The 27,747-nt window shown below is 38.1% G+C and overlaps 2 protein-coding genes across 2 annotated transcripts; one reads left to right on the top strand and one right to left on the bottom strand.

Annotated features, from left to right (window-relative positions):
• Positions 1 to 941: 941 nt before the first annotated feature.
• LOC121635106 (uromodulin-like 1) lies at positions 942 to 12,483 on the bottom strand. The gene is made up of 19 exons (XM_041978168.1): positions 12,382 to 12,483; positions 12,245 to 12,297; positions 12,087 to 12,147; positions 10,748 to 10,902; positions 10,591 to 10,655; positions 10,402 to 10,495; positions 9,715 to 9,978; positions 8,689 to 8,982; positions 8,290 to 8,541; positions 6,643 to 6,951; positions 6,430 to 6,551; positions 6,004 to 6,223; positions 5,720 to 5,875; positions 4,288 to 4,478; positions 2,842 to 2,993; positions 2,471 to 2,728; positions 2,049 to 2,202; positions 1,328 to 1,457; positions 942 to 1,075 (listed from the first exon to the last, which is right to left on the bottom strand). Coding segments are annotated over exons 1-19 (3,057 nt in total). The 5' UTR covers positions 12,384 to 12,483; the 3' UTR covers positions 942 to 950.
• Positions 12,484 to 13,930: 1,447 nt separating this feature from the next.
• Positions 13,931 to 26,785, top strand: LOC121635107 (cAMP-regulated D2 protein). The gene is made up of 8 exons (XM_041978169.1): positions 13,931 to 14,413; positions 16,706 to 16,907; positions 17,303 to 17,436; positions 17,542 to 17,669; positions 17,845 to 17,963; positions 18,472 to 18,612; positions 18,910 to 19,082; positions 26,333 to 26,785. Exons 1-8 carry the CDS (start codon positions 13,931 to 13,933, stop codon positions 26,783 to 26,785), a joined length of 1,833 nt encoding a protein of 610 aa, XP_041834103.1.
• The last annotated feature ends 962 nt before the right edge of the window (positions 26,786 to 27,747 follow it).

Genomic DNA, 27,747 nt, shown 5'->3' on the forward strand with positions numbered 1-27,747 from the left:
AACAATCTTTTTGATGTGTTTTAATGCAACAATGCTGATGTCATCATTTAAAACCCAAACTCTGAAATTTTTGCAGCTTAGCTGTTTGAAGGTGGGGGAATCCATCCTCTCAGGTGTGAAAGGTAGTGGCAATTTCTGTATCATCCCTACAGCAACCATTTTTGGAGTTAAGCCAGTGTTGTGGCGCCCAATCTCCAACTTTTTCCATCAACATCTGTTTTGCTAGTGGTCATGACTCTCAGATTCAGAATGAGTAATTAATTTCTGTGCTTTTTATTAAGCTATTTAAAGAGTTGCCTTTTGTACTTCAGTGTGGCCACGTGTACGTTTAGGTTTCAGTTTGTTTGCTTTGCCATGGTAACTGCCATTTCCTTTTTCTGATTTTGGTACATACTTCAGTACAAAATACACTTTGTAAATAAACTGGATGAGCTCAATTGCCTCTGGTCCAGCTACGTAATATAAACACTTTTGAAATCATCCTTTTTTGGGGTACATTTCTGGAAAAAGATCATTTTAAAAGTTGACTGAGTTGAACCAGAAGTCAATGCGGTTTATGTTGGTCCATCAGGTTTAAATCTTTTGTGGGTTTGCAATTCACCATCACTCATTTAAAAATCTATACAAAAATGGCTTAACTTTTCACATTATGAAGTCACAGGTGTAATGAGTTACATCAGTGATGGCCAATTCAGTTAACAGCATACAACAAAAATGGAATTAAGCCAAACCCTTATTTAGCCTGAGCAAAGATTTCTGCAGCAAAAATTATCTATTGGCTCAAAGAGTTCTCATATCTCCACAGTACATCTGTTGTAAATCCAGGACTAATAAAATCAGCTGATTTTGTTTAAAACTGTTCCGCTTCAAAAGTTTTCCATTTTGTTTTGTAGCAGAGCTTACTGGCTGCAGACAAGCATCACGCACTCGCAGCTGCGCGTTTAAACACTTTATTGCAGCCGTAACTGCTCATAGTACATCATGATTGCTTTGGTTGCGCTCAGCAAGAGCACTGTTACTCCCAAAAAGCTTATTGATGCTGCCACAATGAAGACCATGGTCATGTGTTCTGACCCTGCAATGAGATGACAGTTATTGTACTGCATTCATGATGAACATAACCTGGTGCTGCAACATATGCTAGACCTGTATAAGAAATCAGTAACAGAATAAAAACATGCACATTGCAAATGTGATATAGTTTAAAATGGCAAACATGTTCAGCATTCATCAGTCAGTCATTCATTACTGCTGTTTCTTTCTTTAAAGTCCATTTTTAATGTAAACTAGCTGAATCTGAGCAGAGGTTGTGTTAACATGAACTCACAGGAAGACGGCTGGACTGACTTAACCCTCATGTTGACTACGAGAGGTCCAGCAGACACAACAGCTGCTCGTTTGCCATGTCCATCCATCTGGTTCGCTGATCTTTTGGAGCGCTGCTGGTTACTGCAGTTCTGGTTCAAAATAAAGGATCGACATTTAACATTAAAAAAAAAAAAAGATATTTATAAAGTAGAAATTAAAAGTAGGGGAAGTGAGAAGGAACCACCCAGACAAAAGCAGCAACATTAGACACATTATGTAGCAACAACATACTTATCCTGTTAGTAAAAATAAAAAAGAAAAAAGTATAACCTGGTAAAAATATGGGACATTCTAAATCATGAATACTCATCTGGGAAGGAATCCGTGTGATATCTTGGTCAGAGGCAGCATTATTCATTACATCTTCAGAAATACCAGGCATTACTTCACTGTGGTGGTGCAGTAAAAACCGACATATTTAAATGTGTGTAAATGTGATTGCATGTTAGTAAATACGCCATTTAGCTGCAGCATGCCGGGTTGTGACCATAACGGGGCCATTGTAAAGATGACAATTCAGATCAAAAGGAATGTTAATAAAATCTGTGCTTGACAGTAAATATTTCAGTGTCTGACATCCTTAGAGAGGAAAACAAACAAACAAAAACAAAACCCTTTAATGTCTTTTAGTGATCCCCTCAGATTTGCCACATCCATGTCAGCCTGCCTTTTTATTTTACCTTTGTGCAGTCTTCATCATGTTCACATATGTTGGCCAGGCAGTGGAAAAAGAGAGGTAAACCTTTGGGCATCATGAACATCTGTATGGAAAATCTGCTTCTTTGTTCCAGGCCGTTAACAGACAGCCAGTGGAATGTGTTGTCAGCAGGACAGCTGGAGGGAAAGAGCATAACAGGAATTATTCACAATCGAAGGCAACTGAAATGGCTAAGATATATGATACACCTTGAAGCAACTTGTAAGTTTCACTTTTAGTAACCATATCACAGCACACCCTGTTTAAGAATGCAACCCTGATAGTATGCAAACGGTGGTCAGGTGCATGGCTGGATGGAAGCATCTGTATCCAACCAAGATTCTGACATGCTGACAGCACACTAGTCAGGTCTCCAGGGTCAAATATTAAAAAACAAAACAATACCCCTCCTCAAGAAGAAGAGCCTTGATGGGATCGTGTGGGTCAATGCTCTCAGTGGCCCAGCACGACTCCACCTGTAGAAGCACGTCTGAGACAAAAGAGCTGTTGGTCTGCAGGGCCACTTGGAAGAACAGGGTGTCCTCAAATCCCAGATCTACTTTTTGGCTGTAGCTGTGGGTGTAAGACTCATCCTTGTACAGCGTCATGGTCAGACCCAGCAGCAGCGATGAGTTGAACTCCACCAAGAAAATTGAAGAGACCCTACAGCCAGAGCAAACAGAACTGAAGCAGTTTCTTACATGCTATAAACTAACTTAAAGTCAGGTTGTGTAATCGTAACTAAACTGAGAAAACACCAATCTGTTGCATCTCACCACTTCATATCAGCAATGACTTGAGCATTGCGGGCATAATGTCGTGGGTAGATGCACCTCCAGACAACTTTTAAGTCCCGCCGACTAATCGTCTCCTCTTTTGTTAAACTGACGGCTAGAATATTATGAAGCATGATGTGGGTTTTGTTGACCTTTAAAAAAAAAAAAAAGGAAGAATATAATTATGCTTGATCAAAAACTGCAGATCAAACCAGAGGAATACACACAAAACAGTAGACTGGACCATTTGAATGTTTTTCCCCCCATTTTTATCCAGAACATTACTGCAGCATACTACCCACTTGAAAGTCAAGGATCAGCCTGAATCTATACAAATTGTGTTTACTCAACTGCCTGCAGACTTATGTCTTCAGTTTTAATTTGTTTCATCTTAAAATTGCACATAAACAGTAAACAAAATCAGTGCTGCATTGGAAAAAAATGCTTTGTATACATAAATTGTAGCTATGGCTCATCTGCAGATGTTGCTTCCTAAAGACAAGAACATAAAAAACAACACCTTACAAACAGCACATTAGGAAATACAGAAACAAATGCAAATGGAGACATAATGAGACATAGTGAAAACAAAGGTAACTATCATTTTATTGTGGCCTGTGTAATCTCTGAGAATAGATTATTATTTATTTTATTATCTTGGCCACTGGTTTAACCTGATTGCCAAAAGTTTAAGTTTTACTACTTTTGTTCATGTTTTCAGAGTATTCAGTATCTGGAGTTTCGAATGAAAAGACCGCCTTGATGTTTTTTACCTTGCCAGTTTACAATCTAAAACAACTGCTCCCCTTGTAGTGGCTCTTGAACCGGTACTAAGATATAAAATTATTCTACCAACTAGTTCTTGAACACCTGCTAGGTCGGGCTCCTACACCTCTGCAACCCTGAACTGAGTTAAGTAGGTGTAGAAATAAATAATTCTATATATTTTTTGCTGCACCGGTTGATCATTTTTAGCATAATGACTAAAGAAACATCAGACATGCCATAAACTGCAGGAGGTTACCAAAATAATTAGTAGAACATGCCATTAGAGTGAAAAACCTACTAGCAGAGAGGGAAGATCACATGCTAAAGTGGTGTTTACTGTTTTAGAATTCAAGATGATTTCTGCATCACACGATAACGTGCAAGTGATCCTGTTTCAAGGTGTTTGGGTATGAAATTGTTGCAGATTCTTGTTGAAACTTTAAATTCCTGCTTGTAGGACAGAATCTTTTTGAGATTGAAGACTAAGTAGTATAGATTTTTCTCACTCAAGTTTACAGTCAGCTGATTTATCATGAGAAACCTTGCGTTGTACATCAGTAAGAGCTGCAGAGAAAGCTACAGCGATAATAAAAAATACAACTCATTTCTGGGTTTTTGCTTATGTGCTACAAGAACACATACCTTTGTTGTTCACTGCCTTGAAGAAAACTCACCCACCTGTTTCTCTGTTCCACACTCTGAGGATTTCCGTGAGGTGTGGAAGTAGTACAGTCCCTCACTCTCATTTACATTGCACCGGCCATCGTTCAGCTTCACCTCAACCTTTCCCTCGAAGTGAGCAGTCAGGTAAGCTTTAGCTATTGCACCAGTCATGACTTTCTCCAGACACTGACTGAAAAGCCCTTTATCTGTTTGAAAACAAGGAGGAGAATACAGTAGGCTTACTTGTACAGTTATACTTTAGCAGAGATTATTATTGCTTCTTATTCTTCCCATCATTTTCAACAAAAGCAGACATGTTATTGTTTTAAGATCTCCTTAAAATCTTTTACAAGCTTTAAAACTAAGTAGCAGCCACATTTTCTGATGTTTTAAAAAACATCAAACATCCATCCATTATCTTGACCGCTTATTCCATTTGGGGTCGCGGGTGAGCTGGAGCCTATCCCAGCATTTTAACAGGTGAGAGGCAGGGTACACCCTGGACAGGTCACCAGTCTGTCGCAGGGCCAACACAGATAGAGACAAACAACCATGCACACACACACACTCACTCCTAGGGAGAATTTAGAGTGTCTAATTAACCTAACATGCATGTCTTTGGACGTTGGGAGGAAGCCGGAGAACCCGGAGAGAACCCACGCATACACGGGGAGAACATGCAAACTCCACACAAAAAGGCCACCGCCCCCAAGGTTCGAACCTCCCCCCAGCCGAGATTCAAACCAGCGACCTTCTTGCTGTGAGGCTGCGGTGCTAACCACCACACCACCGTGCAGCCTAAACATCAAACATGCAATCTTAAAAAAAAAAAAAACCCCCACTGAATATTACACAACACTAAAATAGAAAAGGGATTGGAGGATGGTAAATACAACCGAAGGAAATAACTAGTTTTAATTATGTGTACTTGTTTGTGAACGAAATGTTTAAAAAAAATGTTTAAATTCTAATCACAACTTTTTTCAAGTTACATCTCTAATCCAAAAATAAAAATGATTTAAATTTAAAAAAAGATATTATGTCTGCACTGTGAGTCAACAGCAGCATTCAGGTCAAGCATTAATCAAGTGGTTGTGAGAGATTCTGAATACACTGTTGTGCACCTTATTACAAATGCAGATGTTTGCTTTGTTAACATTAACATGACTTATAGCTATAGAGCTTGTGTGTTAGACCAGAAATTTAAGTTGGTAAAATTCTCCTCATTGCAGTGCAATGTAAAAAAAAAAAATGAATCTGGTGCAACAATTTATAAATAAGACATATATAAATAAAAAAACACCCAAATTTGCTCATTCAGCTAATAACTGAAATGTTTCCTGCATTGTGCACAAACTTGGCTGGTCCAGTGGATTTCTGGTCTTCTTTGAGTCTGCTCCCTGAATCATGATGGCTGATGGTGATCAACTGAGTGTTGTCTCTGTACCTTTGCAGTGTGGACGTGAAGCTGCAGGAGGATCCATTATAGAGCTCACATCATAGTATCCAACCTGGCACACACATGAGTACCAGCCCAGAGTGTTGATGCACAGGGAATTATGAGGACACAAAGGTTGCTTGGAAGAGGTACACAGGTCTGGACCTGAAAAAGATGAGGCCATAATAAAAAAGATCCTACCAGAGAGAAGATTTTGAATTCAAAGGATTCAACTAGAATATTTTTTTTATCTGCATGTTTAAGGCCTGTGCAAGCTGCTCATCATCACTCACCATCCCAGTAAATAACTCCCTTCTTAACAGTGATGTTTGGACTATTCAGGGAGTCTATGTAATTCAGCTGATCATTCACAGGTAGCAGTACTTTTTCCCCAGTTATGGAGGCATCAAAAGACTGAAACAGAACCTCCGTTTTGCCTGGCTCCTCTGCAGGTTCAAAGGAATCCACCTCGATACGGGCTGGCTGATCGAAGTCTTTCAGCAGCTCCTGCAGCTAAAGGACACAAAATAAGTCTCCTTTTAATAAGAAAACAACCGACCTGCAGAAATTGATAAATAATTGCTAGGCTGAAATTTATCTTTTTACAATTCATCCTCTGGACACATTTATGATTGTCAAATTGTAAGTAAGTGTTGAAACATTTCCAGATGAGTCTATATTGTTTCTGTATGGACTGCAGGTGATTAACTTTCTCCCACCTTATCTTTGACAATCTGCTCCATTTTAGCACGAGATTCTGATGAGCTGTCCTGCAGATCTTTAGGCATCGACCACGGCACAACCATTGTGAGACCCATGTTGTCAAAGTCAACCTCTAGCTCTAAAGATGCCACAAAATGAAAATACAATGATCTAAGACTTTTATAAACGATAATGACAGGTTTTGCAGGTTTAAAAAAAGTCAGACTCACGTAGGTCAGATTCAAACGCCCTCACGCTGAACTCAAAAGATGAATTGCCTCCTTCAAAACTGAACTGTGAGGGTTCAGACTCCCATTTGCCATCGCATTCCTCCCACACTTCGAGCAAATAGGATTTCCCCTCCTCCAGCCCTGGAAGATGCAGCTGTGTGTTGGACACACGGCTGCTCTGGATGGTTGAACCGTTTTCCAGGGACAACTCGTATATAAAGGCCACAGCTGGCTGCTGTGGGATGCTGGGTGTCCACAGGATGGTGGAGTCATCCGGGCGGTACCTCAAATTAGACACACCATTAGGTCCTGAAACAAGCATGGAAAATAGCAAACGAAATAAAGCACAAAAATAAAAGACCAAAAAGAAAGTTGCAAAAAAAATTATTAGAGGTTCATAATAAATTACTGAAATGAACCAGAAGCTGTAGTTCAAGATAATCTTATTCATTTGAAGTGTTACTATTTTAACCACCTTTAAAAGTAAAGACTATTTCCCTAGTTTCAATGTCAGTTTTATTTACACAGCACATTTACTACAACCCCAGCTGCCCAAAGTGTGGAACAAAAAAACAATAACTTCACTAAAAACTTAAACATTAAAACAAAGTTCAAATTAATGTCAGGCAGAACTGTGTTTAAAGGTCAGTGCAAAGAAGTGAGTCTTAGGTAGGGACTTAAAATCAGAAAGTAAGCAGCTCTAATGTGAAGGGGGAGAATGTTCCACAGTTTAGGAGCAGCCACCAAAAAAGCTCTGCCGCCCTTGATTTAAGCCTGAAAGATGAAACTTCCAGGAGGAGCCAAGTTAAGAGCATGTCAGTGCAACAACTCTGACAATAAGATGGAGGCAAACCATTTAGAGCTTTAAAAACAAGTAATAAATCTTGAACTGAGTCCTAAACCTAATGGGAAGCCAATGAAGAGCAGCAAGCACAAGGATGATGTCTGCTCCCAGTCAGCAGACAAGCAGTGGCGTGAGCTGCAGGCAATGAAGAGATGACTGATCTAAGCCATGATTAAGGGAGTTGCAGTAGTCTAATCAGGACATGATGACCAGATGGACTCCAAATCTTTTCCAGGGAGGTAAAGCTTGTCTTTTCCATCTTTCCATTTTCTATACCTGCTCATTCCCTGCTGGAACATATCCCAGTAGATGGTAAGCAGGGACAGGGTACACTGAACAGTCCATCACAGGCCAACACAGAGAGACAAACAACTCGTACTCACTCCTAGAGAGAATTTAGAGTGACCAATTAACCTAGCATGCTTGTCGTTGGATGGTGGGAGAAAGACGGAGTACCCGGAGAGACACCACGCACACTCCGAAAGAACATGCAAACTCTGCACAGAAAGGCAGCTGTTGCAGCTTTACGTCATTTTTGTCTGATTAAATCAGTTTGTGACAAAGTAGAAAATTAATTTAATTCAGGCCCTTGCAGGTTTCAGAAAACAAATCCACAAAGGATAAGTTGTCTCAAATAAACCTCTTCTTTCTTCTAGCTGCATTCAAAATAGATATAAATAAATATCTTGCTGTCAACAATTTCTTTGTCAAACAAAGAACGAACGAACGAAAGAAAGACATCAACTGTAACAAAATACGTCTCCTTCCTCTGTGTGTCATTAGCTGCTCAGGTTCTGTTTCACCTGTGTGCGCTGTGACCGTCTTGGCATCCATGAGCACATTTTCTCCACACAGCGCCTCCACTTTGGCCTGGTGCGTTTGGCATGGCAGCAGTCCTATCACAGTGTAGTTGGTGAGCAGTGTGGAGCCCTGCAGCACCCCCGCATGGTAAACTCTGAACATGGAGACAGACGAGGTGTTCCCCACCTCCCAGCTCAGGGTGTAGTTACTGGGACCATACAATGTCTGTTGTAAGGAGTGGATGTTGGAGTACACTAGGAAGATTTAAAAAAAAGTTAAAAAAATTTTAAACATTAGCACTCTGTATTAAAACATTCAGGTTCGGTGTGAGCTAAAACTCTAATAACGGCATTAAAAAGATCACATTAATCTTTAACTTGATCAACAAGCACAGCCCTTACGAGAGTTTCCATCAGTCAGGATCATCTTGCTGTGCCGGGACTCCAGCCCTGCCTGGCAGACAGTCTGCAGGCCAAACTTCACCCTGGTGCAGGGCTGCAGGTCAGACAAGCGGAATGCTAAGCTATCATCCGTGAGCCACAACTCCACCTCCTCTGTGACGTGGTCTGTACCGTTGAGGTAGAAGACCGTGAGGAGGAAAAGAGAATACTTCAGATTCGAAGGGCAGTTCCAGGCCAACGATATGCTGCTGCTATTCCAAGATGTAACTACAAAATCCTGTGGAACATCTGGATCTGGTAGAAGAAAAAAAAAAAAAGGATAAATAATAAAAGCTCAGAAATAAAGCAGCATTTAATTGTGTTGAAACATTTGACAACTATGTGCAGAACTTGGGGAGGAAAAAAAAAAAAAAAAAAAAAAAAAAAAAAAAAAAGGCTAACGGTTATTTTTGCCCAAACTACAAAGGGAAAGAAATCTGAAATTACGGTTTCGTTGTAAAGGATCGTTGCATAAACCTCTGTCCTTGTGACTCATTTAGATAACAGTTCAATTTATCATATACATTTCTGGAGCCATCGTTGCCAAGTTGCTGAAAAACTAAATTTTTTTTCTTCTTTGCACTTCACTGTACAGAATAACGCTAGCATCTGGATAGCAACACATTGGCAATTTTTGAGTGTGCACCATGGTTGATTCAATCAAGAAACCCAAGAGGACATTATCAGAAAGAAAAAGTAAAAGAAAGGAAAGAACAGAACAAGAGACAAGACAAGAATTAATATCAGATTTACTTTTAGTTCCTAAACAGTTTAGGCAGACAGTATACAAGATGAGCACTAGCCATCTTCAAAAGGTGTCTTAGTTAGAAAAACTGTGCTAAAACCCAGTGGTTGGGCTTAAAAATCTCAGTATTTCAGACCAAAACTGAACCACAAATCTACGTTATGTAAATTTAATGCACTGCTCTTTAGATATCAAAATTTGGGCAAATGAAACCAAAAACCACATGTTCATTAGGCCCATACCAGTTATGGTAGAGAGACAAGTAAGGGAGTGAGTGTCTGCAATCTCCACACAGACCACATAGTGGCTGCAGGGCTCCAGAGCAGAGAAGCGGTGGTGGTTGAGGGAGGTTGTGTCCACACTGAATATGTTGTAAGATCCCATTTCTATGTGGTACAGACTCATGTTGTGGATGTTGATGACATCTGAATATTTCTCCACCCAGGACACCAGTAACATGGAGGGACTCCTCGACTCCAGCTTGACAGGGAAGAGCAACGTGTGTCCTAGGAGGAAAGTTTAAAGTTGACTTATGTTCAAACTTACTTGGTTTGTTGTACACTGCACTGATAATTTGCCTGAATAGCATTACACTACATGATAGATGATCAAACTCAAATTTATGAGAACATCCACTACTACGCTAATATCAGCTCTGGTGAACTACTGGATGAACTGACCTTTAATCCCATCTTAATGGTAATGAAACAAAAGAAACGCGACCTTTAAAAGCAAGCAGTGAGTTTTAAAGATGCCATGAATCAGTCTTGAGCAGAGCTATTTTTAAATCTTTATGCTAGGCTAAGCTAATTGGCTGCAGTTTGATATTCTCACATAGGGACCTTAAAGTTATCAGTTCTTCTAATCCAAACATCAACATGACAACAAATGAGAGTATTCAAAACAGTGACTGGAGAAGCGATTCTCACCAACCGCAAGAAAGAAGTTTTCATCCTGGAGGAGGAATGTTGTGCCACTTTCACATGCAAACACCTCACTGGGACTCAACACCGCCATGAAGCCCTGAAGAACAGCTGGATCATGTTAGCAGTCAAGCTAAGCAGGAAAATTGTCTAGAGGTCTTTAGCAGTTTGTTAAAATAACATTTATGTTGGTACCTTAGTGGCATTTGTTGGATGCTCCAAAGGTTCCTGTCGGCCTGTGATTTTAATAACCTTTGTACCTTAAGGGGGATGAACACTTTTAATTGAATATTTCATCATTTGAGGGTTCACAGAGGGTAGAAAGATCTTCTAGTAACACAGATGTCCTTACGTGGGCTGATTGTGAACGTCCACCTCAGAATGGAGTCCCCATTTTGGAGGGCCAACTTGTTTTCCACAACAGGAGACACTGTGAGGGAGGTCATTCTTCCAGCCTTCATGACAGTTTTTAATGATGTGTCATTGAGCCACAAGTTTCCATTTTGCCTGGAAAATGGAAAATAATTAAGACCTGGTACACGCAAATCATGCAACAGAATTTCAAAACGTCCACTGGTAAATGCTAAGCTGCTTTATACATATTCATGAAAGTACTTGGGCGTTTTTCACTTTCTCAACGTGTGTGGACACGTTACAATGTTGTAGTTATTACGTTTAAGATGCTAAACTTACAGAAACCATAAATTTACTATTAACGACAATGAAAGTCTTGTTAAACTTCAGTATTGTGCAAAAATGGTGAGTAATCCTTGTTAATTTCCTTGTTATTTTTCCTTGGAATTCAACTTTCTTGTAAATATTCTTTTTCACAAGTGGTCTTGAACAATAACCCCTGGTCTTTTTCCACTCACTGGTCCACTCATGGTCCAAGCCAATAAAAACCTTGACACAGGACATGAGAAATGCATTTAGCACTTTCATTTGATCCAACTACTGTTCACTGAAACCTCATCAGAAATGATCTTCATGGAAGAGTGGATGAGTGGGTATGCCAAATGAAAAATCAGTGGCAATAAGTTTTGAGTGATGAATCTTAACATTACTGAAGCAGTGTGGGATCACAAACTGAACAAAAGTCAGTCAACATCCAAAGAGGAGCTTTGGAAAGTTCTTCAAGAAGCCTGGAGAACTGCTCCTGAAGACCACTTAAAGAAAAACAAAATAAAATAAAATTGTTTAAGAGGGTTCAGTGCATGTATCAGTATCTGTGCATACTTGGCCTTTTTTTTCCTTTAATTACTAATTATTATTATTTTTGTATAAAGTGGCCCCTATATTGCCTCCAAGCCAGAAAAGTCTATGGCCGCTGCCATTATTATGCACTTTAATCAAATTGCTAAACATATAAAACCAGAGAAGAACAATTACTCTTAACGTCACCTAAAGCTGCGGCTGTCTTGCAGAGACAATTTAATGAGCATTCATTTATCTACATTAATGATTTAGAGTTCTTAGGTTTTCCCCATGAAGATAATTAGATTTAAATGTCTTTAAAAAGATGTTTGGTCCTCCAACACTGAAAACCAAATCTAACTGATTTATTGAAGAAGAAAAAAAATATTAATAATATTGCAACTACAGAAACACAGAATTTAGCTTCTCCTCACTCAAGCATTAGCCAAAGTGGCCTTATTAAAAGACAGAAAGGAAAAAAACTCTTTCGTGTTTACCTTTCGAGAAACTGCTCAGTGCCCACCCAACATATTGAGAAGGACATATCAAAGCAGCGTCCTGAAATAAAACCATGGGACATATTACAAATAAAACCAAATGCAAACGTCCTGCTTCAACTTCAGCAGCAGGACGTCGCAGTTTATACTTTACTCACCAAACGAATGCGGCACCAATATGAACAAGAGTAACGAATATTCTACAGAGTTCCTGAAAATAGTTGAAAAAATTATTAATCCGCTGAACTGGAGTGAGACAAGCAATTAAAACATTCTGTAAATAACTCCCTCTTACATTTTATTTATTTATTTAATTTTCCAAACGTATGTTGTGTTTTTTATCAAAGCGAAGGTCGGGCAGGGACCCACATGCCGCTAATAAGTGGCAGGTGTGCGACGTCATGCGTCACCTGCGACCGCCCAAGCTTCTGATACGTCACATGCGTAAAGCACAATTCCACTGCTTTTTAGGGGGACATGTCCGCATAAGATCACACACACACACACACACATATATATATACATATATATATATATATATGTATATATATATACTAATTTGCATAATACACAGAATAAAGGTTTCAGAAATGTAGAAATCAGAGATTATGAGTTACGGAAATCTACATGCTGCGTAATAATTTAGTCCAGATTTAAAAAAGCATTGTAGGATTTATTTATTTATTTAACAGGAAATGGTCAGATGTGATCAAGGTCTCCCCAAAAGCAGTGGAATTGTCCTTTATACATATCACCAATCGGAAGCTACCAATAGGCAAAAACATTACCTCCCACAAATGTAACAAAACATAAAATTCTTTGTTTTGGACTAACTTCAAATACCCAAATGTCCACACTTTGCATTGGGGTACTGCTTCAAATTATCTCCACAGATAACATGTCAGATAGAAGCTAGCTAGAAAACCCCTGTTTATGTTTATTTTCTGTTTGTAGCACAATATTTCCATAATGGGCAGTTATTATGAATTTATAGCTTTATTAACATGATGTGTCGGTGGCTTATCTTCACATGTATCTGTCTTTTATACCTTTATAATTAGTGATAATTGACAAATCAATAACATTATAAAAACTTGCCTTTCATTCTATCATTTTGAAGGTGTGAAATTTACTCAAAATTCTAATCAAATGTTGGACCCTCTTTGTGATGAAACTGTATTACATGATGCTGTAGACTTCAAAACCTGCAAATTCCTTGAATAAAGACTAATGAATTACCCATTTTATAAAAGAAGAGGAAGCATTTCAGCTGAAAGCAAGAAAAGCATAATTGTGTGATTCAACATCATTACCTGTCAGACCTGACTGTAGTGGCACAGATGACCTATAGATGGCACTGTAGACCTACTTACACTTTTGTGTAAATGTGCAATAAAGAGCTCCATCAATTGAAGATATCTGTTCAAATTAAACATCAGTAATTGATACACTCGAATGGTGAAAAAGTGTAAAAAAAAGAAACAAAAACGTCTTCTTTTATGGAGGTTGCTGCAATGCCTAACCCCAGTTACTTGGTATGTGTGGCTTTGATTAGCCTTTATTAAGCAAAGGACAGACAACTTGTCTTCTATTAGTGGTAGTGCATCACAGTGTCTTTGTCCAGCTGTTCAGAGTCTGCAGGACAGCAATCAGTAGTCAAACAGAGCATCTTTTGTTTGATAAATCTCAAGCAGCCAAATTGAAGTCATGCACAGTCTGTGAAGAGTTTCAGGCTGCACGATTATGTTTCCTGCAGCGCCTCTACCTAAGCTGGTCCATTATTCAAGTCAAATCAGAATCTAAGCAGCAGGGTATTGGAAAGTATAAGAGAACTCTGGCACAATATGGAGAGCTGGCAGTGTTTGCTGCTTCTAAGCACAATAACTTTAGTGCTTTCCTCTGGAGAGGTGACGAAAAATGATCAAACCGACCTTGTCAGCTTTTTGAGAAATATCTACCGTGGATTGCTTGTGAGAGCTGAGCCGTTCATCACCACCAAAGATTTTGAGCTAAACTCCCTCAAGGAGCTGAGACGGCCAGAGGACCTCACGTTTAAACAACAAAAGAAGGACAAAGCAGTTTACCAGGGTAAAAATGAAGCTGCTGGACCAGTGGTGTTAACCAAAAATGGGCTGATCAAGGGGATTACTGTGGATAAGGCCAATATATTCTATGGAATACCATATGCTGAACCTCCTGTTGGGGCTTACCGCTGGAAGCCCCCCAGACCAGTGAGCCCTTGGCCAGGGGTCTACGATGCCTCCTTCCCCCAGGCGGCATGCATGCAGGCCTGTAGTGGACCTATCACTGAGGAGTGTCCTAAGATGGTAAGGAACATGAAAACTTTATTTAAGTGTAATAGTAAATCAGCTTAAACTGCTGGATTATTAGGTGAGGGAAGTGAAAATAAATATTTCCCACCCAGTTTGGAGAGTGTAATCTCTATAGAACTGTGGCCAGTCTTAAAAAAATGTTATAAAACACTAACAGGGATATACCAAATCTTCTGTTTATTCTGTGTTGCTCTCAGATCAGCTGAATTCATCCCCCACCATGGATTTTCTTGGACTGGGAAATGTTTGTAACTGGTAAAAAAATTGCAAGTTTGGCATTTGTCAAAAAATGTCAACCACATTTACTGAAATAGCTGCTTGTTACTGAGACTGGTGAGAGTGCTGTTGCATTTAGTCTCTGTTTCAATCCATTTAGGAGTTGTTGCTGAGAATTTTAAAAGCAAAATCAGTCGTTAACTGTTTACTGTCTTGTTAATAGTTTTGATTAAATAAATATGTCAAACAATGATTTTACAGAAAGCACATGGCTAATGGGAAGGATAAGTATCCTGTCACCATTTTACATTAAAAGTAGGGATTGTTAATATTTTCTAAAACATGGGTACATGGATGCACTTCCTTTGAAGATTAAAAATTTGTTCTAAGGAAATTTGAGTTATCAGTAAAGGTTTTAGACTACAGGCCTTATAGATGAACGCATTAGAAATAGGAAATAGTTTGTCTTGTGATTCCTTCTGTAAACAAAAAACAAGTCAGATGAGTCAAGTGTTGCAAACTCAAAATCAGCACCATCATCAAAAATTTGATTGTATAAAAAGAGATTGGTTTCTATCACTGCTGACTGAACCCAGAGCAGTTCAATTCCTGCTACCACAAAATGAGCACCACACTCCAAAGCCAGCTGTGAGCAGATGTGAGTTTTTGGATTTCAAGACCTTGGTATGTCTCCATAGTGCTTGAGGCTGTTCAGTTTGGTCTCATGGTGATGGAAATTTTAGTCAATATGGAATTTATTTAGATAAAAAAAGATTAATAATTTAATGTAAATTGGGCTCCGCGTGGTCTAGAAATATTGTAATGCATCTAAACAATAAGCTAATTAGAAGTGAGCCTTGTGGTAATTTTGCATTAGAAATTTTAGCTTTTACTTTTTGTGGCCATATTTTACTTTCCAATTCCAACATAACAAAGATGTTGGAGCACACGTTTACCTGCTTTTACCTGCTAAAAACTGCCACAGCACAGTGACAAAGAATTCAGGTTAGCTAGTTTTGGCTAACTGATGGTAATCTTGAAATAATCTTTGAGTTTTTAAAATGTAAGCCACTGTTCTGTGTGGAGGCAGTGATATTTGGTATTTCAGGATCATGAAATTATCAAAGAAGTTTTTTTTTTTTGGACTTGGAAATGTGGAACATTGAGAAAATTTTGCTCTCAGTACCACAGGGCATTCATTTGGACTCATCCTGTGAACAGGGCTTGGGCTATGTAGGCTTATGTAAATGTAAAATAACCTAACAGTAAGCTCTTTGAGATTATTTATGTTGCATAACAAGCAGGGCAGTAGTGGTGGAAATACTGGAGTAATGTATAATATACTCCATGTCACAAACTGAGACATTTTTCATGCTCTCAGGCCACACATTGAGTTTTTCATTAAGTGAATTCATAGAGGATACTGTGGAAGTCCCATCATTCAGTAACATATCTCTTCTTCATCCTCTGGTTCAGTGAAGATAACATCTGAGATACCATGGCAACGGTGATACTGTGTGTCTCTGGCTTTGAACCTTTGTCCCTTTTTCTCATCTTTTCATTTCATTTCTTTAAATTTATTAGACTTTTGAAGACGCTCTTGTGAGTATTGAGAAGAGTTTCCAGTATATTTAAATTTGCTCAAGTAGGTTTAATTGTGCAAAAAATTTAGTAATGAGTACTAAGATTATTTTTACAAAGAATTGTTTGGTTTTCTTTGATCATGGTTTAATGATGTACAATTTATAAATTAAGAAAAATAAAAGAAAGCTTTTAGAAATTATTAATGATGTAATGATGAAATATTATTTTTTCACATTTTTAAAGAAAATTTGTTGCACTAATTCACCCAATTATATTTTGTTTTGTGAGTGTGGTGTCTGTAAGCCCCTAACTTCACTAATCAAGACTATTTTGGTGGTATAAAATGTTGGAAATGTTTTTGTGATGACATGCCTTGACTGTATAACATACATACTTTGATTATGATTGACCAGGAAAAAAAGAAAATACAACAGATTTTCAGGAAACAAAAACTGATTGATCTGCATCCTCTTATGTCTTGAAAAGGTCAGTGAGGACTGTCTCTACCTCAACATCTTTGTACCTCGAGATGTGAACTTCAGTTCTCCTTTGCGGACCCCCATGCCCGTCATGGTATGGATCCATGGTGGGGATTTCATAGCTGGTTCAGCCTCCAAGCCCATGCATGATGGACGCTTCATTAGTAACTTCACCCACACTGTTGTTGTAAATGTGGAGTACCGACTTGGTAAGAAAGTTTTGTGGTGTTTTCTTAAACATGAACATTTTCTACTGCAAACCCCCAGCATGTTAGCACAGGAAAACTGGGCTGCTTTATTTAATTTTACCATTTTAATTTATGTTGTGATAAATTGTGTTGTGCCTGCAAAGTTGAAGCCAGAATGAACATTAACACTGGATTTGGCTTAGGGAACGTCAACAAGCAGGAATAAGTGCATGTGCGTGTGAAAGAGAGACAGTAATCTGGATGATTTGTGTGTGCTATTATATTAAATGGCTTTGCTGCAAGACTGAAAACAAGGGCAGTGACATGTGAATGGTAATTTGGAACGCAGAGGAAATGAATGTCGTGCCTGAGCTAATTATGTCCTGCTGATCATGTGAACTGATGCATGGTTGAAGGCGCATTTGGATTCCTTGTGTCGGGCAAAGATCCTCACACCTCAGCAGCAGGGAATTATGGGATTTTGGACCAGCAGGCGGCTCTTCTTTGGGTTCAGCAGAACATTGCTGTGTTTGGAGGTGACCCTAGCAAGGCAAGCTAAGACTCTAGACTGATTATCTCAAGATATCTGGTGCAGTATTTTTCTTTTTTTTATGCTACTCTCTGACTTGAAAGACTTTCTGATTCGTTTTGTCAGGTGACAATATTCGGTGAGAGTGCAGGTGCTCAGTCAGTGAGTCTTCACCTGATGATCCAGAGCAGTAAACCTCTGTTCAAACAAGCTGTCCTGCAGAGCCTGCCTTTCTCCATCCCACTGAAGACCAGGTGAGAAAGCAACAGCTTGGGTTGGGTGGAGTTATAAATAAAACACCTAGCTTGTACTAATCAGACGGCTATGTGTTTTCCATGCTGCGTTTGAGCCTCACAGGAATGTCTTTGCCAAGATTCCAAATAACTTCAAACTGATCAGTAATTTTATTTTTCTGCATCTCTTTTCCAGACATGATGCCCTGAAGCTGGGAAAAAACTTTGCTAAACAGACCAACTGCTCTGTGAGCGACTTCGTCTGCCTGCTGTCTCTCTCTCCACAGGCCGTCCTGGCTGCACAGATGAAAACAAGTAGGGTGCCACAATCCCTGAATTTAGAGCAAACACTCATGGCTGCCCACACACTTATATAAGAAGGAAGGATATAGTATGTTCATCTGCAAAAAAAATGGGAAAAAAATAGTGAAAACATTTATCACTAGATACTAGAGGAAAACAAATCATTAAAGCTGAAGAATGAACCCCAAAAGGTGCAATTAAAGGGATTTTACTACCTTACAGCAAAATATTAATGTAATAAATCTATGGCTGACAGAGTTATTGATCTGTGTTTCTAATTCTGTGATTCTGTCCTCAGCAGCAGTTTTCTGGTTGCCTGAGCTCACTTTCTGGTGCTGAAATCAGGGAGAAAAAGCTAAACACATCTTAGATATGACAGTGGAATCTCATAGCTTGTAGCTTTTATTGTATTTACTGGGAAAAGTGAAGTAGTTCTTCCTTTTGTTTTTACTCACTCAACCTCCCTCGTCTATTCAAAAATCAGATTGCATTTTCATTGTAATTTGTCTTTCCATCCCAGGTTCTAAAATAGTGAACCCGTTCAGGTTCCTGGAAGTTTTTGAGACTTGGGGTCCATATATCGATGGAGAGCTGATTAAAGAGCAGGCTATCACTGCCTTTCAGAAGGGACACTGGCAGAAAGAAAAGGCACTTCTGATGGGTAAGAAACACACCAAATCAGAAACATAGACAATGAGAAAGGATGGGATTGTTATCCTTATTTTTATCATTCTAGATCTGGATTTTTGCTTTCTGTTGTACTCCTACAGGTCCTCATTATAAGACAATTTGATGTTAGAATTCCCAGATTACAAGAAAGCTGAGGGCAGTTTTTACTGTTTAGAAGGGCTTTCTAAACCCAGAACCAATTACACACGAGAGACACAATTAAATCAAAGTAAAACAACGAACAACATACCAATGTTTTCTTTTGTTTTTACTGTTTTCGCTCCTTCAGGAACAACCTCAGAGGAAGGGGTGCTTTTTGTGTACGGGGTCTTCAGCAAGCCAGTGTCTGCTGTAGAGTGCACTGTATATATCACAGCCATCTTTAAACAACATGCTCTGCGGATCCTACACAAATATCTACCCCTGTACAGAGACGCTGACCGCAGGAACATGCTTGCTCAGGTGAGATAAGCTTAGTACAACATCCTCCTAAAATTAGCACTGATGTACAAGATAATCCAAAACTCTTCAGCTTTACGTGTCTGTGACTGAAGGCATGAATACTGCCCGGAGTCCTAAATAAAGCTACAAAATATCGATGAAGTGATGACCTCTTTGTTCCTGATATAATAAAATTGACTATTTCCATTTTAGGATGAAGTTTTTAAGGCTAAAAGCTGTCATGTGGAAAAAACCTTAGTTTGACACTTAACATAATGTACATAATGTTTGCTTTTTGTCATTTTGGTTTTCACCGAGCGAGGTGCTGTGCAGTAGATCTCCACTTTGGTCTTCTTTGCCCAAAGAACATTGTTCCAAATGTCTTGTGGTTTATTTAAATGCAACTTTTGCAAATCAGAACTGTGCTGTCATGTCCTTTTAGAGAGAACTGACAACACTTTCAAACAACCTGGCTGTTTTTCTAATTGTACTGTCATGAACTTTAACATTTGACATGCTAACTGAGACCTGTAGAGTCTAACATGTAGTTTTAGGGCTTTTTTAGATATGTCAGAATATTGTGCGGTCTAACCTTGGGATAAACTTGCAGGGGCGCACACTACTCAGAAAATGGCCATAAGTTGTTATTCTGAGTTTGAATTGTTCTAATTTTAAGAAATTAAATAACTGCTTTGAATGTTTTCCATTTGTGAATAATCATTAATCATGATGGACTCCAAATGTTTTGGAAATTATCTTATAAGCTTTCCCAGGGCAGCAGAAACACCTTATCATTGATCATTGCTGATGTCTTTCCTCCTTGGCATTATGTTAACATACAGGTTAATGCTCCAGAGGTGCATTTGATGTGCTCTTACTTGCTCATGATCAATAAATCAAATTAACTTGATGAGCAGCCTCTGGCTGCTCCTTACCCTTTTAATTTCAGTGGAAGCAATAAGGTGTGTTTATTTTTATTATTTTTTTTATTGCTTAAATGATGAAATAATGTAATATTTATGTGCAGTTGTTCATCTGAGCTTGTATTTACTTAATTTGAAGACATGAGGATCAGGTTTTCTAAATCCTTATATAGGTTAAAACACCATTAATTCAACTGAACAATATAAAGTTATTGATACAAGATGCTTTTGATTCAAAAATAGCATTTGATAAAAGGATGCAAGACATGAAAAATGAATCAGGGATTAACATTCCTCTGTTTGATGTGGATTATCATTGTTCTACTAGCTGTTTTCATACTACTGCAAATCACTTTACTCTTGGTTAGTCATTTTAATAGTTATAAATTCATTAAATTCCAAATGTTTTTGAAATCTCAACAGATTTAATTAATGCATTGTGCTGTCTCCGGCCTCTGATGAATAACCACAATCATTTGGATAAAAAAAGAAAGAAAAAAGCTGTTTTTCTTATAGCTTGGACTGATGAGAGAAAAAATGTTACCTTATATTGAAAATTGGCATTATTATGGGATTCCCAGACATCATAGCTGCATGTTGTACCCTGAAGCATGCTATTAAGTCTTTTGCCTGCAGTGGGAGCTGCAACCCCAGCATCTTGTTATTTGACTGACAAGTGTTTTTCCCCCTTGTTATTTGCATGGGTGAAACATGTGGACCACCAAGAATCAAAGAGTTTGTTAGTGTGAAATGCAATCTGACTACTCCATAAAAGAAGAACCTGTTTTTTATTTATTTATTTATTTTTTGCAGCCACACAAGGAATAATGAATCACAGAAAAGTAAAAGACCTAAGAATTGCCAGAGAAAGAAGCACTGACCGAGTGACTTGAATATTAATGAGGGCATATGAAATATTAAAACATTAAGTACAATGCAATAAAGTATACAGCCTCCAAATAGTTATAAATTCATTCTAAACTAAGGTTTAAGTGACTTTGATCCTATATGTATGTCAGTATTTCTTAAAAATGTTGATAATGTGTTTGCTGTTCAGGTTTAATCAGTTAAATTTGGGACCTTAATCTAGGTAATATTGAGTAAAGTTGCACTTCTCTGTATTTTTGTTTCATCATAAAAGGTGACAATCCAACTAATTATCACCTGACTTTGCAGTTCCCCTCAGCTAATCGGGGTGTCACAGCATCTTTTATCCCACTTTTTTTTTTGTTTTGAATTTTTTTTATCGCTCTTGACTAATTTTATTGACTACTTGGAGCTGTTTTCAGGGAGGCAGCATCTATATAGCAATGCATAATACTAAACAACAGACAGTCATCAATGAAGTGGGGAATGTACTAGCATTTCATAGCTTATTTCCATCAGAAACTCTTGCTGCAAGCGTGTTCCTTGCCCTGATCTGTGTGTATCCAGTAAGATTTGTAAACAAGAAACCCATAAATTTAAATCATCTAAAACTTAACATTTTAACTAACCAAAGACTAATTGCAGCCTTGACAGTGGATGATATTTCCATTGGGTTTCATAGATGAAACCCACTGCTCTGTATAAAAGAGAATCTTGGAGGAATGATCAGATGTTTGGGTTTCCAACTATAAAATCAGCGATTCTATACATTTTTGCTCTACCGTCAATATAGAATGAATAGCATTAGAATGCTACATGCTAACCTAAAGCATGCTAAGCAAAAGCTGCATTACAAGCCTCAGTATTACAACAACAAGCGCACTAAAAGATAAATCTAGGGACCAGATCTCAATTAGTACATCATGCATCAAAATCTCACTGACATGTGGCAAACATAGTTCATCATTAGCAATTTATCAATGTTTTTGCTTACTTTTTAGACACTTTTTACACACTTTGGCTTTTGTTGTCTTTTGATTTTTTAAGCTATATTTCCAGACTTCAGCATAAATTTTATTCTGCTGTTAATATGTGTGACAGCACAGAACAATTAATAATAAGTAATTTTAGGCACATCAAAATTAGCTGAATTTACTGTTTTCTTTCTATAAAACTACTTTTTGATTGGATTAATAGTTAAAAGAATCAGACCATTTTCTGGTAGCTATGGTGTAGAGGTTGCGTTAGAGTTCAGTGATAAATTTATATATCAACACCAGCAGATATCTGGTTTTTGCAAGCTCTGTCACACTTTAATTAAATTTCCCAGGGTACAGTAACTTTGTTTGCATTATTACATTCATTTTGTGAGTAATATAGGGAGGATCTGCTATGCTTCATCACGGAATATGAAACCGGTCTGCATGTTGGTTGTTAATGCTCTGTCATAAACTGCAACATTGAGAGAGGGTCAAATTGAACACACACTTTCCAGTGGAAAAGGTTTTGTTATGTTATTGAAAAAGACAAGACTTCTTTCTTAAACTTGCATGTAGAATTTCTACAGAGGTATTGAGCACATCAATTAATCATCATTTTTGTACACAAATTATGTCAGCTTCATAGTTGCATTCCTTTTTTGCTCTTCTTATTCATTACCAAAGTGTTTACATGACCTAGTTTTGAGTTCCTAAAACTGTAAAAATACATAGGTGGACTTTAGGATGATGACAGAGCAGAGTTTTTCCCAAGTGTTGCACAATATGGTGGCCACAGGGAGTCAGTTGGTGGTACTGGTCGTTGTTAGTATTCAGTCACAGTTTGCTGTGCAGTTGGGACATTGTGGAGTCACACTCAAAGCCAGCCCCATTACACATCCCCTTCCTGTATATTTTTTTTTAATAAAAGACACCAGAGTAGCATGGGGAAAGGGGGTGGTGGGTGTTTAGTACAGCCAGTCATTGGTATAAGAAGCTAATGCTGAGAGCTCAGTTTTAATTCTTTTATCACATTTATGTTTGTGGAGCATGTGCATTTTCCTTGCTTTAAACAAGCCGAACTACTTCTGCAACCACCCAGAACAATATTATTCTTTTTGTTACTGAACACATAATATCACTCATACACTATATCAACAATGGGGCTGTAATCTTTAATTAGCTATACCATACTCACTGAATAGTTGTAATACAAATAAAAAAATGTTTTTATAAAGTTGCTTAATGAAAATAAAAACTGCTTGTTGGCACAGAGGCTCAAATGGACGCATACAGCTTCGGTGCTAAATGATATTAACTTTTATTTAATTATTAGGTACCACTGGCTTGTGAGTGCCAGTGTTGCTTGTTTCGTTTTTGTTATGATTTTTACAAGTTGGACCTCAGGCAGGTGGATCAAAAGTCTTTTTACTTCAAACCACTTTGCTAATTTCACTCTGAAGACTCAAAGTGAAATTAGTTGTCACTTTGAGCTCATGAAGTTTGAGCACTTTTCTCTGTGGCTAAATGCACCAGACACGAATTGTGTAATGGCTTCACCAGTAATTAATGCTCCATTTATTACTACTATCTTCAGTAAAGAGAACTAAACCAAGAATTTATGCACTAATTTTCAAGAACTGACGGTTAAATGAAAGCCACAGATATCCCATCTGTCTGGACCACATAGCCATGTGCATAAATTATGCACCAGTGCGGACTTTTATAAACAGACTACAGATTTATGCATGGATCTATTTTCTCTGTTGAATGGAGGAAAGTTCTGTAGAGGGCAGATGTTAATCTCACTTTGAAAAGATGTTAAATCCTTGTGTAAAATATATTGTGTGTCTAGACTCACACAGTACAGTGACTCTAGACACACATGCATGCATATACACATATGCATACGTACATATACCCGCCCTCTTCCTCCTCCTCACACCCCCAGCATCCATAGGTTCTCCATCATGCATTGCAATATTAAATAGCTGATTATGTCCACAGTGAGGAGGCACTGCCTGCAGCAGAAAACAACAGGGAATACTAGACTATATAATATATATAATATATATATATATATATTCAAGTGTATTAAGAGTCACATCAAACTCCTTCACTGAAAATTACAGAATCCAAAATGCTTAAATTCTCTGCTGCCTCATATTATCATATAGCTTCCAACTCTGTGAGCTAACATTAATCAAATCAATTATTTTTATTCATTTCATGAGTAGCACAAAATGCTTTAAAAATAAAATGCATATAAAAACAAGAATATAAAATAACTATTTAAAATAGACACTTACTTTTTCTCTCTCACTCACACACACACACACCAACCCAAAGCAATCCCCATTCTGTCCCTTACCATAACAAGAATGAAATCTGGCTTGACATTACTGTGAGGTGAGGAAATAATATCTTGGGGATTCATCCACACCAGTAGCGACCATGACCACAGAGGCCACCACGTGGGACAACCCAGGTTCGGGAAGGCCGGGTCCCACACCACAGCCCTTAGGGCTGCAGTGCAGGGCCCTCAGCCACCCAGAAAAGAGCCATCCCCATGGCAACAATCCTACAGACAAGGTCCCAGTATCAGGAAAATATGAGTTTCAAAAAACAAAAACAAACTTTAGCCAGATACTTTTTATTACAGCTCAAAATTTAGTTCAGTCATTATCATTACTATAACATATAGTATAACTGTGTACTGTTTATGCTAGCATGTACTTGTAGATTTTTGCTGCACCTGCATATTTAAAGAAACATATTTAAAGATTTTCCATGAAAGATGATGCACATGCCACATTATCTGACACTGACAGAAGCAAAAATAAAACCAGACCAAATGGAACTTATTCAGGGGAAGAGAGGAAAAATATTTCAAGAGCTCCACTTCCACTTCAGTGCAGAGCAGGTATTATGTAACATTACATCCCCACTTGACACGACAGTGTTCAGATACAGTATGTACCTGCTATGGCTTAATACATTTGAGGTTTTGCCTGTTTGAATCAGACATGAGTTTGAAGATTAGAGAAGGGAAAAGATGTGTGTTTGTGTATCAATATGCCTTAACTTCCTCTACTCAGGCTGTTTGTGTTCAGGTGTCAGATGTGCAGCTGTGTGGGTGCAGGTTGTGTCCTGCTGGAAAAGACTCACTGGTTTCCAGGTAACAGGCAGAAGAAAGTGGTTTACCTTATTGTTTCTATTTCCTTGTACTGTGAGGGAAAAACAATTTTGCTGCTTTGCTCATCTCTTTGTAAAAGTCATGCTAATTCGCTTTGCTCATTTTCTTTTCTCAAAAGCAGAGCAGAAGCTGTAATGCACAGAACCTTCAGCATGGTACAGCTCATCAAGAACAAAGCAAATGTTTTGTAGCCTTTGCACATATTTCACATTTTTAGAAGATAATTGTCATAGTTTTTAGTTTTTTCAAGACTTAGAAGTATATGAGGTCAGGTGAAGAATGAATATTTAATAATTAGGGGAACAATGAAAGGTTTGGGAATATTATGTAAAGCCATATTGCTTTTTATTCTCCATGAGCTACAAAAATGATCCTTAACATGCTAATTAGACTATATTAGCAACACTAATGCTGATACTCAACAAAAGCTATCTTTCTATGGTGAGTCATAATGCTGTAATTTGGTATTTACTGCATTATATGCAGCACAAGTTGGGGACATTATTAATTTGATTAATGTTTTACACAAACTCTACACAAGAAACTAAATTATTGGTCAGATAAAATTATGAAATGCTGTACAAATGTCATTACAAGATAACCAGCCCTTTAAGTCCGTTTGACAAAATGTCTACCTCCTGGTGGCGCTAGTGGAATGGGAAAGGTTAGAGTTTCACAAAACCAGATTAATTGGAATTTTTCCTGTTATTTTTGTGCCCATCTTTCTACTGAATGCTGAGATAGATAGCTGTGTATCTTTGATTTGCTTACAGAGCCTCTGCAAAATCATGGGATTACTTATATATACCTCAGTTACATTTGCCATTATTGAGCCGTTTGTATCAGCATTACTAATTTGAATAATGAAAAAATGCATGCTAATGTGAGGTATAAATGCTAGCATTAGGATAAGAGGTTCAGATGGTAGATGCAGTTGGCAAATGAGAAACAAAGGAGCCCATGCAACAACTTCCTTTGACCTGATTAAGGCCAGAAAAGCTCTGGAGGTGTGAGTGAAGAGCCACATTATCAGATGTCACCATTTTTCCTGACAACATCTTCGCTAAGTTTCACATCAGTCTATTTAGAAGTTGTGACTTTTCATAGAAAATCCTGAACATCAACCTTGAGTTGGTGCTAAAGGGAAACTCTGGTGCTCATGTTTGTCTACAGTAGGGCGTTGCTGTTCTTTGTCAAACCACTAGTGCTGTAAATTATTCAGGTAAGTTTATTGAAAAGAGAGACAGAGAAGGAAAAGAAATTTAAGTTGTGTAATCAGTGCCCTCTATTTTTTATTTCTCTCCCCAGATTGTTACCGACTTTGTCTTCTTGTGTCCGTCCAGGACGTCAGCACGTGCTGGTGCAGCAGCAGGCAGTCAAGTATGGATGTATGTGTTTGACCATGTGGCCTCGGATCACCGCATCTGGTCAGGTCTCACTTTCTGCTACCAACATGTCTGCCATGGTGCTGAGCTGCCCTTTCTTTTTGACTCGGCCTCAGTTGCCAACTACACCCTGTCCCTACCAGAAAGGCTGCTGTCTAATCGAATGCTGTGCTACTGGGGTGCATTTGCCCACACGGGGGACCCTGCCTCCAGAGTTCATCAGACAATTTTCTGCCGGGAGCAACGTCTTCCTGTTTGGCCACGATATTCTGACACAAGCGGGTGGCTTGGCATGAACCTGACGGTGCGATCACATGCACAAGTGGGGACCAGGGACCATATATGTGATTTCTGGGACCAGCTGGGCATCTACTAATGAGGGGCATCAAAATCTGCCGTCAAATTTAACAGTGGGAAGTTACAGCTTTTATTTTATTATGCATCTATTGAGAAAAAATAGCCTAGTAGGAATTTTAAACAACAATTTTCAACTGTTTTATCAAGAGATTTCTGTCACTCTTCAGCAACATCTAATTTATGTAGGAGCTGTAGTTATAATTTTTATTGTGGCGGGAAAGGTTCTGTTTCCTGTTTACTGCTTTCCAGATACAGTTAGGTTTAAGTTGCTGTTATAAACGTTATCAAGTGACTTCCTGTATCAGCTCTGCTTCACCTTAAAAATTTTATTTGATGAAATTATGTCCAATTTGCTAGTTCTTGTACATATTGTATGAAAAATTTGCGAGGAGCTAAAAGAGTAAATTGTGTTTGCTTCCTGAAAATGGGTTTCCTGACATTTAACAAAGAAGACAAATTCATTTTATCATAGTTTTTGGAAACAGTGACACCTTTAACTCGAGATAATGGGATCCATTATTCCACTAACTTGAGATAACAATACTAAAAAAAAAAAAAAAAACTCCAAGCATGACCCCTCTTGGCTTCCATGAGAGCAAACATAAAAGGAACCTTTTTAAAAAATTAATCTAGTCAATAATGTATAATTTCTGAATAAAAACATTAATTCCATTAGTTTCATAATGCAGCATTTATAATACAGGGGGAAAAAGTCAGTACTATGTCTTTCTATTCCTGTTAGATTTCTTTTCGTCCTCCTTGTATCTTCTATTGATTTGTCATTACTTAGTTTAGTTTAGTTTGTTACGGTCTAAAGTTTTTCTTCCTGGCAGCTTATATCATACGGTATAAATTCAAAGCGATTTAATTACTAAACCGGGATGAGGGGTCTAGGGTTAAACTGTACAAAACTCTACAGTCTTCAAAGAGCTATTTATGCTGTTAACCTTCAAGCAACATTCAAAAGAAAGAAAAATTAAA

The sequence above is a fragment of the Melanotaenia boesemani genome, chromosome 23 (genome assembly GCF_017639745.1).
Source record: "Melanotaenia boesemani isolate fMelBoe1 chromosome 23, fMelBoe1.pri, whole genome shotgun sequence".
NCBI classification, from domain to species: domain Eukaryota; kingdom Metazoa; phylum Chordata; class Actinopteri; order Atheriniformes; family Melanotaeniidae; genus Melanotaenia; species Melanotaenia boesemani.